This window comes from Fusarium vanettenii (assembly GCF_000151355.1).
Source record: "Fusarium vanettenii 77-13-4 chromosome 2 genomic scaffold NECHAsca_18_chr2_1_0, whole genome shotgun sequence".
Taxonomy (NCBI): Eukaryota; Fungi; Ascomycota; class Sordariomycetes; order Hypocreales; family Nectriaceae; genus Fusarium; species Fusarium vanettenii.
Window position 1 is genome coordinate 97458 of NW_003315867.1, and position 17086 is coordinate 114543.

Genomic DNA, 17086 nt, shown 5'->3' on the forward strand with positions numbered 1-17086 from the left:
GTTCCAAAATCAGCGCACGGTTTCAAACCTAGTTCACCGATTCCATTTACATTATCTCAGCGTCTGCTACGTTAATGTGTTGAGTTGAACGATTAGAGTCAACAATTCCCCAGATGGCTAGTGCCACATGCAAGGTGGCTGGTGAACCAGCAAGGCTGGCACTCACATGGCTTAGCCCGACCGTTAGCCAATCAGCGCCCGTTTTTTGCACAAGGCTGTGGCGGCAATTGAGACATGCTCAACACTTGGACACTCCCCCCTTGAATTGCGAACATTCAGCCAAAAGTTGCACAATGCGCCCGATCGCTTAAGCTTTCTGTCCTTTTCATTGTTCTAGACTCATTGGATGTTTTTCGCCTAATCCCCTGACTTTTTTCCGCCGGAAGAAAAGACCCTGGCATCGCGCAATCGCGTCATAGCTCCAATTTGGTGGTTCCCCGGCCTCGGCGTAGTGACAGGCCCTTTCCTAGCTTGACTCTACAACACCAAGCATCTATCTACCCACAGCTTCATCACCACGGTTCAGTCTTTATAGTTACGGCGTCGGCTCACGTATGTGCTTTGTATTGCGAATTCATCCTCTTCTACCCAAAACGATCCTCTGCTGGCCCTGCATTCCCTCTGCCCCTCAATCTTCATCACCTGAATATGCTCCCACCTTGGCTATAGAACTGACACCGCCTAGGCGCCCACAAGATGCCTTCCCGGACGGTTTCGCCGACCATGTCGCCCGCCCCTTCGTCTCCGATCCTCTCTACCCTCGAAGTTGCCGAAGACCCCGCGACCCGACCCGACCTCATCCATAGCCTCTCCCATGAGAGCACCGTCCTTGCTCTCGCCGTCAGTCCCCAGCATGAGATGATCTATGCTGGTACACAGGATGGCGAGATTGCAGCTTGGTCTCTCGACACCTTTCACCAGGTTCATCGTGTCCAGGCACACAAACGCAGCGTGCTGTCGCTCTCCCTCTCCCCCGATGCCTCCCTCCTATTCTCCAGCGCTGGAGACCCCATCATCAACGTCTGGGACCCAAAGACCCTGACTCGACTATACGAGATCTACGGCTCCTACGACGTCGGCGACATCTTCTGCACCGCGTACAGCCCCCAACACGAGACCCTCTACATTGGTGCGCAGAACGCCACTATCCAGTGGGTTGGTCTCAACGACCCAACTGCTCGAGTGTCCCCCGAGTCTCAGCAACACCCTGACCGACGAAACCACCGTTTTTTCGACTCCAAGCCCCCCGGCGGCACGAGCACGCCGAGGCGCAACGATGACCGATGGGGCTTGATCCCTAAAGCCCGGACCGTTCTCGAAATGCACTCGGGCTGCGTCAGAAACTTTGCGCACTACGGTTATGTGTACTGCATGATCATGGCCAAGGGCCCCACCGTCGATGTCGGAACTGATGACGATGTTTTGATATCTGGTGCTGGTGATGGAACAATCAAGCTTTGGAGTTTGGGGCATGCTGCCGGCGAGGACGAAGAGCATGGAGGTGGGATCCAGGAGATCATGACCCTGGGCTCTGACAACGCCGAGTCTGTCTTGTCGCTGGCTCTTGACAGCTCGTTCTTGTACGCTGGCAAGCTGGATGGCGTTGTCGAGCTGTGGGATCTTGACACGTCTCAACGGTTAAGAGTCATCAAGGCGCATGATTGCGACATCATGTCGATTCAGATGGGTTGGGGTTATTTGTGGACAGCAGCAACTAATGGTTGGGCCAGCGTGAGTTTCATACGATGTCCCCTCCAGTTCATCTTGCTAATATCCAGCAGAAATACAGCACAACACACTACGGCAAATATCAGCATGCGTCGTCTGGGACTGTGCCTCAAAAGTACCAGTGCCTCTTGCGATGGCACGCTCACCATGGCAAGATTCTGGCCTCGGCCATCACCACCTACAAGAATAAGCAATACTTCATTACTGGCGCCAACGATGATAATGTCTCCATCTGGGCTATTGACCCTGACGACTGCTCCAAGAAGGAGAAGGAAGTCTCTCAGGCCTCGGACAACTTGCTCTTGTCGACCCTCCGAGACTTTGTGTCGTACAAGACTGTGTCTTCCCGTCCAGAGTTTGCCGAGGACTGTCGTAAGGGAGCAACATACCTCGGTGCGCTGTTCAAGCGTCTAGGCGGGCATGTTGAGATGCTCAGCACCGAGAAGCCTCACAACCCCGTCGTCTATGCTCGCTTCTCGGCCAAGAAGGAGGCAGCCGAGACCCGGAAGCGCATTCTCTTCTACGGTCACTACGATGTCGTTGCTGCCGATAGCCGCAAGGGCAACTGGACCAACGACCCATTTACCATGCAAGGAACTAATGGCTACCTCTACGGTCGTGGTGTCAGTGACAACAAGGGACCAATTGTCGCTGCCCTCTATGCTGTTACGGACTTGATGGAGGCCCAGCAGCTGGAGAACGATGTCATCTTCCTGATCGAGGGCGAGGAAGAGTTTGGATCGCTCGGCTTCGAGGAGGCCGTCAAGAAGAACAAGGAGCTAATTGGTGACGTGGACTACATCCTGCTTGCCAACAGTTACTGGTTGGATGATGAGGTGCCTTGCTTGACGTATGGTCTTCGTGGTGTTTTGCACACTACCATCTGCGTCGATTCGCCTCGGCCCGACATTCATTCGGGAGTCGACGGCTCTTATATGCTGAACGAGCCTCTGACTGATCTTACACACATCCTTTCCAAGCTCAAGGGACCGGGCAACCGGGTACAGATCCCTGGCTTCTACGAAGGAATCCTTCCTGTGACTCCGGAAGAGGAAGCGCGCTATGACGACATTGCTTCTATTCTAATCCGCAGCAACCCTGAGAAGGGTCCAGAAGAGAGACTCAAGCAGTCCCTCATGGCACGGTGGAGAGAGCCCAACTTGACGCTCCATCGGTACAAGGTGTCTGGTCCAGACGGCAGCCTTGTGAGCAGCCATGCCAGCTCCCACATCAGTCTACGACTGGTGCCGGGTCAAGAGGTGGATAGCGTGATTAAGGCGCTGACGGGGTTTTTGGAGAACGAGTTTTCGCAGCTCGAGTCACAAAACAGGCTGACCATCAACGTGGACAACAGAGCCGAGCCGTGGCTGGGTGATCCCACAAACGCCATCTTTCAGACCCTGGAAAAGGCCATCCTGGAGACTTGGGAGGGCTCTTTTGAGACGTCTGCTCCTTCAGGCGATGCCACACCAGATGTCGCGCCTGAGCAAAACGAGGTCCTCTCGGTCAAGACCAAGCTGGGCAAACCTCGAAAGCCGTTGTACATCCGCGAGGGTGGTTCGATCCCAGCGATCCGGTTCCTGGAGAAGGAGTTTGGGGCACCGGCAGCGCATTTGCCATGCGGGCAGTCGACCGACTCGGCGCATTTGGACAATGAGAGGATCTGTCTGTTGAACCTGCTCAAGGCTCGTGAGATTTTTGCCAAGGTGTTTGGTCGGTTGTAAGCGGGGTGGAGGATCTGAAGGAGTTGACGAGACGAGCAAGCGGGCGCCAGGGTTGTGAAAAAGAGATGTCAGATGTTTGTCGAAAGAAACGCCTAGAAAATGATACCCTGTTTCACTGCTTGATGGTGTTACTGCATCTGCCACGTTAGATCCAAGACTCGGATCGCCACCACGACCGAGTTACTGGGAGAAGCTAAAGTTGATCGACGACGGAACCAGCGATGCCAGGAGAGTTTTTGCCTCGCCTGTGCCTTGTAGGGCTGTGAAGAAGCGGTCTCACGATAACCATGATCTCACCGCAAAGCTTACCAAAACACATCTCTCGGCTGGTACTGTAGAGAATGCAACCCTCCACTCAGCTCAGCTCGGTTCGACGATCATCCCCTCCACCTTTGCTGCACGATCACGGACCTAAAATTAGACCCCCGCCCCCAGCCAACCACGCGACGCCAGTGAGTGCCTTGGGGATGCTGCAGTGCAACTGCGCCGCATTGAGGCTGAGCCTTGGCCTCGCTCTTTGTCTTTCTTTGTCTGTCTGCCAGCTCGCAGTGCAGTGCAGCGCAGCGCAGTTCGTCTTTTGTGCCTTGTGCCCGACCCAGCGGGAATTGCGGCACATTTTGGAACACTGAGTGTTTTCGGGGAATGGAGATAAGCTGGGTCGATCCTGCCACTACGTACCATAATACCTGTTCCCACCAAGTTGGAAAGAAGGCTGGGGTCGTTCCTTCCCTCCCTCCCTCCTGGCTTGGTGCTGACCGGGTGATCGTCACTGCCTGTTTGCATATTTCCTTCCTTCCTTCCTTGGATGAACCAAGTTAATAAAAGCACTGTCCCATCGTCATCATTCCTGATCCATCTTTATTGACCTCCCTCCATCCAAAACTTGGCCAAGCGCGTTGTTTTTCTCCTCTTTTTATCCCGTACGACCAACGCATCCTTCTTCCATCCATCAAAGCAAAGCGAAAACAGTTTGCGAATCGACCTTTGTCACTCGTTTTTTCCCTCTACCGATCCTAGCGACATTGTCATTCGTTTTTTTTTGGGTGACCTGCTTTTTTTGAGGCTTGGAAACTATCGGATTTCTCGGCAATTTTATTCAATCATCACCAACCATTTGGGAACAAACCAGGCTGGGGTGGCTGGACAGCTGAAAGCGGGCGCCCAACGCTCATTCATCCCTTGGACCACGCTCTTTCGCTGTCGCATCCAACTTCTTTCAACATTGTCTGATTGCGCAATCCAACATCTAGTGGATTGAATCCACCGCGACAACGACGACTTCACACGCCAGGCACTTTCGCTTGCCCATCATGGCGTCGAGGTGGCTCACTCTCTTCCTCCTCCTGTCGCCCGCCCTCGCCGCCGAGAACAACTTTGGCTTCTACCCAAAGGGCGCCCAGAGTTGTCTATACAAGGCTGCCGACGATGCAGACTGCACTGGAAAGGACTCCAAGGAGCTCAACTATTGTCTTTGTGGTCAGGGCAGTTACAAGAACGATTTCATCCTCGGCTCCGCACGATGCGTTGGCCAGGAATCACCCGACGATGTCGACAAAACCTTTGACACCATGCAACAGGCATGCAAGGACTCGTCCACGCCCCTGAAGGTGACCAAGGAGGAGTTTCAAGAGGCTGCAAAGGAAGGCGAAACGACGACAACAACAGCGGACAGCTCAACGATCACGACGACAACGAAGAGCAAGCAGACGGCCGATTTCACCACGACATCGGGTGGCAGGACAATCACTGTTATCGCAACTAGTGACAACAGCAACGACGACAAAGATACTACCAAGAACGATAACTCGAGCCTGTCAACTGGCGCCACGATTGGAATCGCGGTCGGAGCTGCCCTCGTCGGAGCTGCATTCATTGGCGCCGGTGTCTTCTTTCTCCTGCGACGACGAAAGCGCAAGTCTGAAGAGTCTCACCCAATGCTTCCTCCCAACTACGACGGAAACCATGAGTACGCTGGCGCATCAACATACCCACCCTCAGAGCCAAAGCCGGCGTGGGCAACTACCGCACCCAACCAACAAGGCTATAACCATCCGTATGCCGGCACCTACGCCCCTCCGAAGCCACAAGATGTGGCAAACCCAAACCTCGTCTACGAGATGGACGGTTCCATACCACCTCCGCTTATGGAGATGCCCGGGACAACACCACACGGACACGGACACGGACGGTGATGACATGTGACGAAAGAAAACGGAATTGGATTGGGAGTCTTGGAGGAATTTGGATTGGTACTGGAACGGAATAATGGCCATATACTCGGGATGGCTGGCGTCCAACGGTTGGATGTACAAACATGAGGCACTCCGGCAGGGGGCCTCGAGGAGTTAATCATTGATTTGGGTCAACTTGAGATTCTGCGTCATGCTGATTGTATATCACTGATGGCGATATTGAATGTTATGTTTTATCATCTTCAACACTGTTCTTCGTGCCTTGCTGGAAGTAAGACTTGATATCATCTGGCAAGCGAGGCATTAATAATCCGCAATTACAAGGAGCCAGGTCAGTAAGCAGACGCTCCCATGGCCAGATTCTATGTATAGCCGCCCCTCATCATGGGTGATGATCCACCTGTCCATGACAACTGGGGCTTCTCAGGCGTAAGCAGTAATCACCGCGATACAGAATCCTCTCTTACTCCTGCATCCGAGGTAGCCGACTGCGGCATATACAATGAACTCTGCCTTGCCCTCGAGAGTGATCCACTTGGAGCGCCTTGGATGATGCGTTCAAGACGTGGACTTGCAGTTATGACCAAGTGTCGTCGCTGTCAATAGCCTCTGCGCTACTCTCTCGAAGATATTGTCCCCTTCTAATCGATCTTTGAAGTGTCCATGCCATGTCTTTCCAAGCCATTAACTTCCACTCTGGAGCGCCAAAGAACCCGGGGTTATATCATGGACACTCTTCATTAGCTGGACACCATTTGAACTGGCCGTGCCAGTGTCCTAGGAGGAACAAACACGTCCATGCTATTACTAGCCAGTAGCTAGAGTAAGACGAGTTTCATGAGTTCCTCCCATCTGCTCAGCGCAAGTGGACTAACAGGCCCATGATAGAACAACGAAACAATTCTCTCCCGATCGGCATTTGAAATCCAGTGCTTTGCTGAGTACCATGCAATCATAGCGATCAATGGGTTAGCAATTCATAGATGTGCTAGAAAAGAGCATCTCGACAACAACGCCGGCCGTTGCGTACGCGCGACAACTGGTTTCTCAACGTGCGGTACCGCTGAGACGAGTGTCTATTCCCGGTATACCCTAAATTCGCTCCCTCGTTGAATGCCCAAAGTTCAACTTATCCTTTGGAAATGTCATGGGACAGTTGTCTTCATTTTGGAGCTGAACCCACTGGACAGCAATTGCACCGTGACACCTTGTCGTTCTTTCACACCAACCTCACGTAGGTCGTTTAAAATTTGATAGATAAACTCTAACGGTATAGTTTCAGACACTCATCTCCTTTAAGAACGAATAAAAGCTAACTTGTCCAGGGTAAATGCACTATGGTTTCAACGTCAAGGACTCAGAGCCACTTCACTCGATTACCCTAGAGACATGCTGATCTCGAACGTGTCGAATTTTCCATCAACAGGCTCGGCTGAACAGAAAGTCCAGTATACATAGGGAGATAAATATCTCCTCAATCATCGCCTTAAAAACGATTTCTATCTACACTCGAGATGAAAGCAAAGCCACTCCCATCCATCACCTTGGTGTTGCGAGACACGGATGTGGCGCAGACCGTTGAGCTGTGGCGTCACCTCAACAAGCCTCGGCTCCCCCACACAAACCAGCACAGCTAAGCTTTCTCGCCAGGTTTCACATGTTCTCTCTCCGTCCCTCGAGAGCTATTTACGAGTTACCTCTGTGTGAACAGCAATCATTGTTCTGTCATCTAACCTCGAGACGTTGACGAATCACGACTCTGTGTCAGACTTGACAAGTAATCATGACTGAGAGAAAGACGTTTGTGCTTATTACAGGGTAGGAATTTTGACGAATTGGTGTGTTGAGTTGACGCTGAGCTTGAGATAGCTGTTCGCCTGGAGGCATTGGACATGCCCTGGCCACCGAGTTTCATCGTCGAGGCGAGTTTCTCTTTTTTGTTATCAAATGGTCGTTTACTCATGTCCTATAGGTTGTCACGTCATTGCCACGGTGAGAAACACCGACATGATCAAGGACCTCGAGGCTCCCGGCATCAGCGTCTTTCCCCTCGAGGTTACAAAGCCCGAGAGCATCGTCGAGTGCAAGAACAAGGTCGCCGAGCTCACCGGTGGTCGTCTTGACATTCTCGTCAACAACGCGTAAGATCCCATCCCCCTCTCAATTACAGATACTGACAGCTTCTCAGCGGCCGAACGCACACCATCCCCGCTCTTGACATGGACCTCGACGACGTCCGCGCCACGTACGAGGTCAATGTCTTTGGCCCCATGTCCATGGTGCAGGTCTTTGCGCCGCTCCTAATTGAGGCCCGCGGTCTGATCCTCAACATCTCGAGCACATCATCCATGGTGCCCTACCTCTTTGGCGCAATCTACTCGTCCACAAAGGGCGCAATCAACGTCTGGGGCCGAGCCCTGCGTCTCGAGCTGAAGCCCTTTGGCGTGCGTGTCATGACGGCCGTAACCGGCACGGTTAGGTCCAACATTGCGAGCCGTACCCACCGGTCCCTGCCCGAAAACTCCCTGTACAAGCCTGTTGAGGACGTGTTTGTGCGTCGTCTTACGTTTAGCCAGAGGACGGCGACTGTGCCGACCGAGATTTACGCGCGCAAGGTGGTTGGGCAGGCTCTCAGGGGAGAGGGATGGCTCGGAGGATTGATTGGAGGTACTCCTGACTGGTACTGGGCTGGAGGCATGTCTGGACGGGTCTGGATATTGTCCTGTCTTCCCAGGTGGGTGAGCGAGAGCATCATTGGCATCTTCTTCAATGTTGGCAGTATGAGCAGACGCATCCAGCAGGCACGCGCCAAGAAGGATTGAGATGGAAGCGAAAAAGGGTAGTGAGATTAACTTTGTTGGTGAAAGAAGTGAAGAGTACTGTTACTTTCTGGTATATCTAATCGTGGTAATTACGGGGTGAAAGCAATGCTTTCAACACTGCATCTTGTAGGAGGACTATCATCTAGACTCCAAGATTCGACTAGTATGTCGAAAGGGGGTATCCAAGGCTTGTTTAAGCCCACTTGCCAAGCAAACTCATCAGAACCATACCGCAGACAAGACCAAACAGAGCCAGAGTAGTCGTGAGAGGGCTAGCCTCGGTGAGCTCGCCTCCCCACATCCAATCCTGAGCCCACATCTCTACAAGTCCGACCCAGACGAGAATACCGGCTGAGAGGGCATCCAGAGTTCCCAGAGCGATCAGAGTGGAAGGGTTATTTCCGTTGAAGACGTTCAGGACGCCGATACCGATGGCCATGCCGATAGGTGTGACAAGGGCGAAGCCAGCGCCGAGAATGAGCTTCTTGGTCAGGGAGACGGTCGAGCCGCCAGTTCGGTCCACGGCGGGAGCGGGACTGTGCGAGTGTCCATGCGAGTGGAATTGGGCGAGAGGGGTCTGGCCATAGCCAGCCGCGGCGATACGGGTACCCAGAGCGATACCTTCGAAGAGCTGGTGGAAGATGATGACGATGGACAGAGTGATGAAGAAGGAGTCGCCAGCAACAACAAGCGTAATTCCGATAACTGTTCAGGTTAGAAGACGTCATGATAGAGAAAAGAGTACTTACGGAGCGAGTGGAAGATGATACCAGCCTCCATGATAGTTACGTTGGTAAGTTCCGCCTTCGCAAGCGCCTGGGGAGACATGACGCCCTCGGACTTGTTCTCCTTGTTCTCCTGCCAGCGCATCGCTCGGTGAACAAAGTACTCAATGAGGAACGAGATGAAGAGACCGGCCATGACGATGGCGGCGGTGGTGGCCTCGTAAAGGAGCTCGCCGAGACACTCGTTTCCAAACATCATGGTCGCGTGGGTGAACAGCTGTTCAGGTCAGCCAAGAAAGAGTCTGTCACATGGGGGAACGTACGTGGACAAAGGCAGTGGAGATAATAACACCAGTACCAAACTGCTTGAGGACGATGAGGAAGAGGTTGGACTTGATTGGCATGAAGGTGGACATCAAGATGGGACCAAAGACACCTGGAAATTGTTAGTGTTGTGCTTTCAAGACAAGAATCTGACCTACCAATGGAGCTGGCAACGAGGACAACGAAAAGCATGCCGATACGGATGCCAATCTTGTAGTCTCGGTCAACCTTTCCACACGAGCGGGTACCCTCCTCTTCAGAGCCGTGGCTACCTCCGACACAATGCCTAATCGTGTTAACATTGAAATAGACGGGGACGGGAGAGCAACATACTCGACACCGGCGTGGAAGTGGCAGTGTTCCTCCTCAGGATCAGTGGCGCCAGACTCGACATCTTCAGCGAGAATGATGGGAGCTTCGCCATCGTCGGACATGCAGTAACTGAGCAGTGTTAGTTATAATCCGACTGTAGAATTCCCGGAAAACTTGCGTCTCTTCGCCGTGGCTGTGGCAATCGGTGAGCTGGGCAGGAAACTCCTCGGTGTTGGTGATGGTGGTCTGGACGTAGTACTCGGTCGAGCTGGGACCCATGCAGTAACTATTCCATGTTAGCATCCATCAGCTGCGCAAAACGGAGACAACGCACAGAGAGGTCTCGTGCATGTGGCACTCAGTGACAGCGGTGATCTTGTTAGTATCAGCGGCGGAGCTCTGGCCAGTCTCCTTGGCCGCAGTCTGAGTAGGGGCGGCCTCGTTTTCGCCAAGGACTTGAACTTCGCCACCGTTGGGGTTCATGCAGTAACTGGACGATTGTCAGAGATATGCCGACGTAGGAGGACGAAAGAACTTGCACGTCTGAACCATGGTTGTGGCAGGCAGTGTACGAAGAGGGAGCGTCCTCGGTGGCCGTCGCCTCGGCGGCTTCAGGGACGATCTGGTACTCAGTAGAGTCTGCCATGCAGTACCTAGAGAATGTCAACAACCATCATCTCATTTTCCGAGATCACCTACTGCGTCGCCCCATGCATGTGGCATCCGGTAAGGGACTCAAAGTCCATGCTGGCCTCGGCTCCGGCGCTGGTGGCCGTGGCCTGGCGTCTGATGGCGCCGGGGTTGATCGAGGCCGACACGATGCCGGCAAAGAGCAGTGCTCCGACGAGCACCACGGCGGGACGGCTCCCGCAAAGACGACCGGTACGAGTCATGGCGGTTCGGAGAGCGAGTGGTATGCAGCGGTGGGAGAGCATGCAATGTATTGACCGAAAAGCGATGTTGCGCCTTGCGGATGATCGATCTGGACGAGGGCAGGAGGAGAGAAGAAGAGGTGGAAAAAAGAAGCTTAATATGTAAACTTCTGCGTGGGGGCCGAGTTTGCAGTGAAGAAAAAAGTTCCCTACTCTAATGGATGGAGGGTTGGATATCAAGGTCCTCACTGACCAAGAGAAACAAAGTTCTGTCAGTGGCGGGCAGCTGCAGGCGGGCAGAACCGTGGGGCATCGACCTGGATGGATATCCGGTTGGCTTGGCGTAGCTGATGGACGGGAGTGAATACGGAGTATATACTGAGTTCATGTGCAATGACACGAGGCGAGGAGGATGCAGTGCGTTGTGGTGCGGTGCGGTGCGGTGCTAGGTTCGTCGTAGGTGAATCATGGGTAAAAGGCTCCACGGCGACGTTCCGATGACCAACAGGCTGGGGCAATCCTCGGTCAGTTTGGCGGCGCCTCCTTCTCGATGGGGGGAGACTTTCTTCAAGGGTCCATCTCGTTATGAGAGGGTGTGCACCGGGTACGCGACCTCATGTGTCAGTTCCAAGACCATGGATGCGTGGGATATGGATCTCAGCGGAGCCGGGGAAGAAGCGGTTATGCCATGAGTTGGAAAGCAAACGCTCCGATTCGAGAGGAAGGAGCGACCCATTGGAAAGGTTGGGGGTTACTGCTGTCTAGTTTACCTACACCTTGCCTACCCAGGTCACCATCACAACCTTGCATCTTGATAGAGACACGGCCTTGATGCGAACCAACAGCCTCCTACCTTACTCAGGTACCAAAGTCCGATGCACAGTCAACGTAAACCCTTGCCCTAGCTGCATCGGCGTGGGCGAGTGAGCGGGTGGGCAGTTGAAAAGTGAGGTTGAGAACCTTGATAGACTATCTCGATGGATCAGAACCGCCAGACTAGGAAGCGCCAAGACCAATAGGTGAAGGGGGTCCCCCTCTCCCCCTTGTGCGTGAGAAGGGAAAAAACAGGGAATTCTCTGCGGGAATAATTCCTAGTGTCATGCTAGACATGGGATGAGCTTGTTTAAGAAAAAAAGGTTACTTTTATGGATAATTTACGTTGGCGCTACTCATGCGGGAGGGCGCACACCACATGGTGCGTGGCGTAAGCAAATGAGGCATCATGGGGATCGATGAAGCTGAGATGGGATTGATCATTATGGATGTTGGTCGTCATGGACACAAAGGTGCTTGAATGGAAGTGATGCTGGTTCTGTGCTGTTGGGGGTTGTACAAAGGCATGGCCATGTAGAACTGACCACAATGTAGCCCTCTGAACCACCATCCATGAGGTCTTGAATTACCCGGTCAACACAGCAGCGAGTGACACATGGTCTTGTTTCTCAAAGTTTGAAACAAGTCGATTGGTACAAGGCTCACCCAATTCGGGCAACATGTCTTGTGACATCACCAAAGCAAGAGCATCAGAGTGTAAAAGGTGGGAAGAAGTTGATTAATCGAGCTAACAAGGTGTAGCTGAATCGAACGAAACTACCTAAGTAACGGTGGTGTGTGAATTGTTGCCATGCCCTTTCTAATCATCCGCTGCTCCGCGATCCCAGGGGCCGACACAACAAAGAGCTCCCCTGGATGCCTACTGTACAACCTCGCAGGGTCCCTTACAGAGCCAGAACAGCCGCGGCGAAGAGGCCGACGACGGGGATCATCTGGACGCCGGCGGCGTTGGTGACGGTGACCTCGGCGGAGGTGGTGGGAGTGCCAGTGGCAGCGTCAGAGGCAGCGCCGGTGGCGGGACCCTCGCAGTGCCCTGTTCATGTGTTAGCTGATGTGAGAGAGCGAGCGATTGAGGAACATACAGTGGTCGCCATGGGGCTCGCAGCCGACAGACTCGGTGGGAGAGGGGGCCAGAGACTCGGTAGCTCCAGCGGAGTGGTCGTGCTCCTCGGTGGTAGCAGCAGCGACGTCAGTTCCGGTACGGGGACCCTCGCAGTGCCCTAGAGAGGTTAGGATGGCGATAAACAAGTGAAGCTAGAGGATACGTACAGTGGTCACCGTGAGGCTCACAGCCAACGGACTCGGTAGGAGAGGGGGCGATGGACTCGGAAGTCACAGCGTCGGCGGCAGCACCACCAGAGGTGCGAGCAGCTTCGCAGTGCCCTGGAGATTGTTAGATCGATTGATGTTGCAGAGCGGAAAGAAAGACGTACAGTGGTCACCATGGGGCTCGCAACCGACAGACTCGGTGGGAGAGGGAGCGCGAGACTCAGTAGCACCGGCGGAGTGGTCGAAGGTAGTGGTCTTGGCGTCGACCTCGGCGACGGAGGTACGAGCAGCCTCGCAGTGCCCTGGATAGATGAGTTAGCTTTGGCGTCATGCGAGTGAAGAAGTGAAGACGTACAGTGGTCACCGTGGGGCTCACAGCCGACGGACTCGGTGGGAGAGGGAGCAAGGGCCTCGCTCTCACCAGCCTCGTGGTCATGATCATCGTGATCCTCCTCGTCGGTGGTAGCGGGAGCCTTGGCGGTAGCGAGAGTGGTGCGGGCGGCCTCGCAGTGCCCTGGATTGTTAGATCAAACTGCCAGAAGTGAGGGTGCAAAGGGAAAACAAACAGTGATCGCCATGAGGCTCGCAACCGACGGACTCGGTAGGGGAGGGAGCCAGAGTCTCGGCGGCCAGGACGGCGGGGAAGAGGCCCAGGAGGGCGACGGCAAAAGTGGTGGTCTTCATCTTGACTTGTTCTTTGGTGGTGTTGAGGGTGTTTGAGAACGAGTGGCTTTTGTCAGAAGGAGACAGAGCAAGGTGAGGATGAGGATGCAGGAACAACAACGGGAGGCGGCAACGGGTGTGGAGGGGAGCTTTATATGTAGGTGGTAGGTGACGGTGTCAGTGACGGTGCAGTGGCAGCCACTGACAGCTGAAATGTCAAGGGGGGAGGGGCGTGAAGGTTAGTGACTGTGATTCACTGCCTCTACGGGATCGCCAAGAGAAGAGATGGAGGCTGCAGAGACTGTATGCATCAAGGTTCGTGGTAATTGGGGCTTGACAAACGGTCCTCTGTGGGCGTGGATACGAGGGGTGTTTGAACAAGAGAGACGCTTGAAGCTGAAGATCGGACAAGACGACGTGGGGGGAACCATGGATCCTTGAATTACAGATGTTATTCGGCGAGACTACGAGGAATAGAGTAGAGGCTACGGATATAAAGAGAGACATGGGATGGATGGGGTGTGAGTAGCATGCAGCGGGTTGGAATGTGCTCAACGGGAAGAGGACAGGGTCCTTGTATGCTTATGCTGTACAAGGTTGCGAGAACAAAGAACGCCGAGTCGGCCATTGGCTCCTCGGTTGAGGTTAGGGTAGATTAGAGACCGGCGTGGAGATGTCGTACAGAGAGACGAGAGGTTATGAGGTCCCCTGTTGGTTGGCCCGTGGGTGGGTAAACAAAATCGCGAGGCTTGGTCTTGGCAGGGCCATCAAGGTCCTCACCTTAAATCGACTCAAATCCCGCCGCCGGGCAAGCGAAGCAGACCGTGACCCCACTTTTCCCGCTGCTTGCCCCGACCGGAAAGCTCAGCTGGTGCGCCTTCCCCCACTGTTCGTGTTCCCCTCCAAACGCTGGAAACGGCGACTCGCCAAAAAGACCATCTCATGCCAAGTCTCTCATCCAAAGGAACCTCAGACCACCGACCGAAAAACGTACCAGCTGTTGACAGAACAAACAAGGTCAGGTCACTGTGAGGCTCGGGCTTTTGAGTAAAAGTATTGGATATTATCCCAGGCTGGTTTGCATGATGCAGAGCCGTCTTGTTTCTTCCTTCTTCTTTTTTTCTGCACGCACACCTTGAACTTCTCTCTCCTCCAGGTTCGTCGTCGCTTACCCCGTCCCCCGTTGGTGGAACGGTTCACGGCTGGCGGGATACAACCGACCAACAGCCAGCATTAATTAACCCTGTCAACCTTGTAACCTTGATAAACTAACCGTGGCGTCCAGGGGATAGTACATAGTCGTTTTTTCTTCGAGGCCCTCTTTTCTCGCTCATCACGTAAAGTCATATTACAGACAGGAGCCTCCTTGGGACTTGTGGTTGTGATCAAGAAAAAAAAAACATCCCACGTCAATCATCACCATGAGACTTCAGGCGCTCTTCTCGTCCGCCACCTTGCTTCTTCTCTCCATCGGCCCCTTATGCACGGCTGCGGACGCCAGTGAGGCCGGGAACATCAAGGTTGAATCTACCGCGAATCAAAATGGGCCTGACGTCGCCTCCGACCTGGTTTGTCCTCTTTTTTCTCTTTTCTCCCGTCCCCACCCTTTCACCACCACCACCACCACCACATCCACATCCACAATGTCATTTACTCAGACGGCGACAACGACAGAAACAACCTTGCAACCTCAGCTAACATACACGTCATTACAGTCTGGCACCCTGAGTTCTCCTGTTGAGGTGGTCCACGAAGTTGTTGTCACTCTGGAGCAGATTGCCGGAGAGCCCAACACGCCTCGCCATGTAGAGGCCAAGAAGAAGCTGATGAGCAACATGGCCAGGGATGCTGGCACCTGGAACAAGAATCATCCCCGCCATCGCCTTCTCGACGCTCTTTACGGATTCAGCAAGTACCACGAGCGCCAAAAGGTTGAGCTTGACCGATTCGAAGGTTTTTACAAGCATGTCACCAAGTCTCAGCGAGCTGTAAGTCAGACTCTGCCTGGAAACTCTGTTTGATTTTCTAACCCTTACACGCGACTAGTTACTTGAAAAGGAACTTCAGTACTCCAAGAAGTTTGCCCGCTTCGATACCCTCCTCACCAAGAACCAAGACCTCTGCAACCGTATTGTCCAGAATGCCATGGAGTACTACGAAATCGGCCAAGCTGAGTTCCAGAAGCATGCCAAGGAAATTGAGGCTTCCGGGAGGACTGCCGACCGTGTCTCTGTCTCCCAGGCTCTGAAGCATTACGTCCGTGACTGGACTGAGGAGGGTGCCTCTGAGAGGAATGGCCCCTTTTCCTGTCTGATGAAGACCTTGGAAGGTTTCTTCCCCGAGCGAGACGGAGCTGCTCCTATCAAGGCTTTGGTTCCAGGATCTGGTCTTGGAAGGCTGGGCCATGATATTGCTAGACTCGGAGGTAAGATTCATGTTGCATTATCATGATTACTCTAACAACATGTGTAGGTTTCGAAGTAACCATGAATGAGTGGTCCATGTACATGAACCTCGCCTACCGCCTTGTCGAAGCCAACAGAGCCCGCAACTCCATGTCCTGGCACCCCTTTGTCGAGGGCTGGTCACACCACATCTCCGAAGCAGACATGACCCGAGAACTTCTCTTTCCTGATGTTGGCGTCAACGCCAGCTCTGTGGTTCTTGTTGAAGGTGACTTTACCACCGCCTTCATCGGCAAGCGGGGCAAGTTCGACGTCGTTGTCACATACTTTTTCATCGATACGGCTCGCAACCTCATGAGCTACCTCGAGACAATCAAGAGGGTGCTTAAGCCTGGCGGTCACTGGATCAATCTTGGTCCTCTTCTCTACGGATCCGGCCCGTACGTGCAGCTGTCACTAGATGAGGTGCTGAAGATCACCGAGGTCATGGGCTTTGAGTACCTCGACACGGAAGAATCCTGCGGACCTTTGACATTGCCTGAGAGAAAGGTTAGGAGCATGGAGGCTGTCTACGGATTCAACAACAAGGCTTTGACCAAGAGCGCGTACAATGCGCAGTTTTGGGTTGCCAAGAGGTCTATGAAGGACTAAGATCTGGGATTGGAATGTAGATATTTCTTGTACATGTACATTTATATTAGGTGGAGAGTGATAGACAAGACACTTGGGATAGCTTTTTTTTGTGGCCGTAGTGAATCTTGGTCCATAGAGTTGCTGGCATGGTTATTTCCCTTTGTATAATGACTGAGAGTGTTGACCACAGCAGCGAAGAGTACGGTTTTTAACACTGTCACGGCGTTGGAACCTAGGCTCAGAACTTGGTGTTGATTTACAGGACCTGTCTTATACCAAAAAGGCCAAGACAAAGAGATGAACAGGAGGTACGTGGTGGCTCGGATGGCCTGTTGGACTAGGCCTTTGAGCTGAGAAGCTGTTCAGTCCAAACATTGGTATCTGGCCAGGTACAATGGGTCTTTCTGGTGCTAACCCCCTCATCCTTGGAACTTTATTATGCAAATACCGAAAGCCACGCCCGCTTCGGGGGGCTTTCATTACCCGGGTTTCCATCTCACCCCTAACCATATCTAGCTCGCAAACAAACTTGTCCCGTGAGCTGCATCAAAAGAGCCATGTCATTTCTCCTGACTTCAGGTCA

At 53.4% G+C, this 17086-nt stretch overlaps 6 protein-coding genes across 6 annotated transcripts; 4 read left to right on the top strand and 2 right to left on the bottom strand.

Annotated features, from left to right (window-relative positions):
* Positions 1-723: 723 nt before the first annotated feature.
* NECHADRAFT_34280 (uncharacterized protein) lies at positions 724-3452 on the top strand (the record flags this gene model as incomplete). The annotated part of the gene is made up of 2 exons (XM_003045662.1): positions 724-1731; positions 1782-3452. 2 exons carry the CDS (start codon positions 724-726, stop codon positions 3450-3452), a joined length of 2679 nt encoding a protein of 892 aa, XP_003045708.1.
* Positions 3453-4527: 1075 nt separating this feature from the next.
* NECHADRAFT_99057 (uncharacterized protein) lies at positions 4528-5888 on the top strand. Its single transcript, XM_003045663.1, has one exon. It carries the CDS (start codon positions 4763-4765, stop codon positions 5642-5644), a length of 882 nt encoding a protein of 293 aa, XP_003045709.1. The 5' UTR covers positions 4528-4762; the 3' UTR covers positions 5645-5888.
* A 1464-nt stretch (positions 5889-7352) lies between these two features.
* NECHADRAFT_103294 (uncharacterized protein) lies at positions 7353-8557 on the top strand. Its single transcript, XM_003045664.1, has 4 exons — positions 7353-7462; positions 7514-7566; positions 7617-7785; positions 7833-8557. Exons 1-4 carry the CDS (start codon positions 7428-7430, stop codon positions 8464-8466), a joined length of 891 nt encoding a protein of 296 aa, XP_003045710.1. The 5' UTR covers positions 7353-7427; the 3' UTR covers positions 8467-8557.
* A 102-nt stretch (positions 8558-8659) lies between these two features.
* On the bottom strand, positions 8660-10720 carry NECHADRAFT_32407 (uncharacterized protein; the record flags this gene model as incomplete). Its single annotated transcript, XM_003046231.1, has 8 exons — positions 8660-9171; positions 9216-9468; positions 9515-9627; positions 9674-9801; positions 9849-9901; positions 10002-10113; positions 10355-10480; positions 10527-10720. 8 exons carry the CDS (start codon positions 10718-10720, stop codon positions 8660-8662), a joined length of 1491 nt encoding a protein of 496 aa, XP_003046277.1.
* A 1697-nt stretch (positions 10721-12417) lies between these two features.
* NECHADRAFT_90611 (uncharacterized protein) lies at positions 12418-13486 on the bottom strand (the record flags this gene model as incomplete). Its single annotated transcript, XM_003046232.1, has 4 exons — positions 12418-12566; positions 12616-12753; positions 13158-13316; positions 13369-13486. 4 exons carry the CDS (start codon positions 13484-13486, stop codon positions 12418-12420), a joined length of 564 nt encoding a protein of 187 aa, XP_003046278.1.
* Positions 13487-15007: 1521 nt separating this feature from the next.
* NECHADRAFT_90612 (uncharacterized protein) lies at positions 15008-16521 on the top strand (the record flags this gene model as incomplete). The annotated part of the gene is made up of 5 exons (XM_003045665.1): positions 15008-15061; positions 15160-15453; positions 15512-15890; positions 15938-16251; positions 16369-16521. 5 exons carry the CDS (start codon positions 15008-15010, stop codon positions 16519-16521), a joined length of 1194 nt encoding a protein of 397 aa, XP_003045711.1.
* Between the last annotated feature and the right edge of the window lie 565 nt (positions 16522-17086).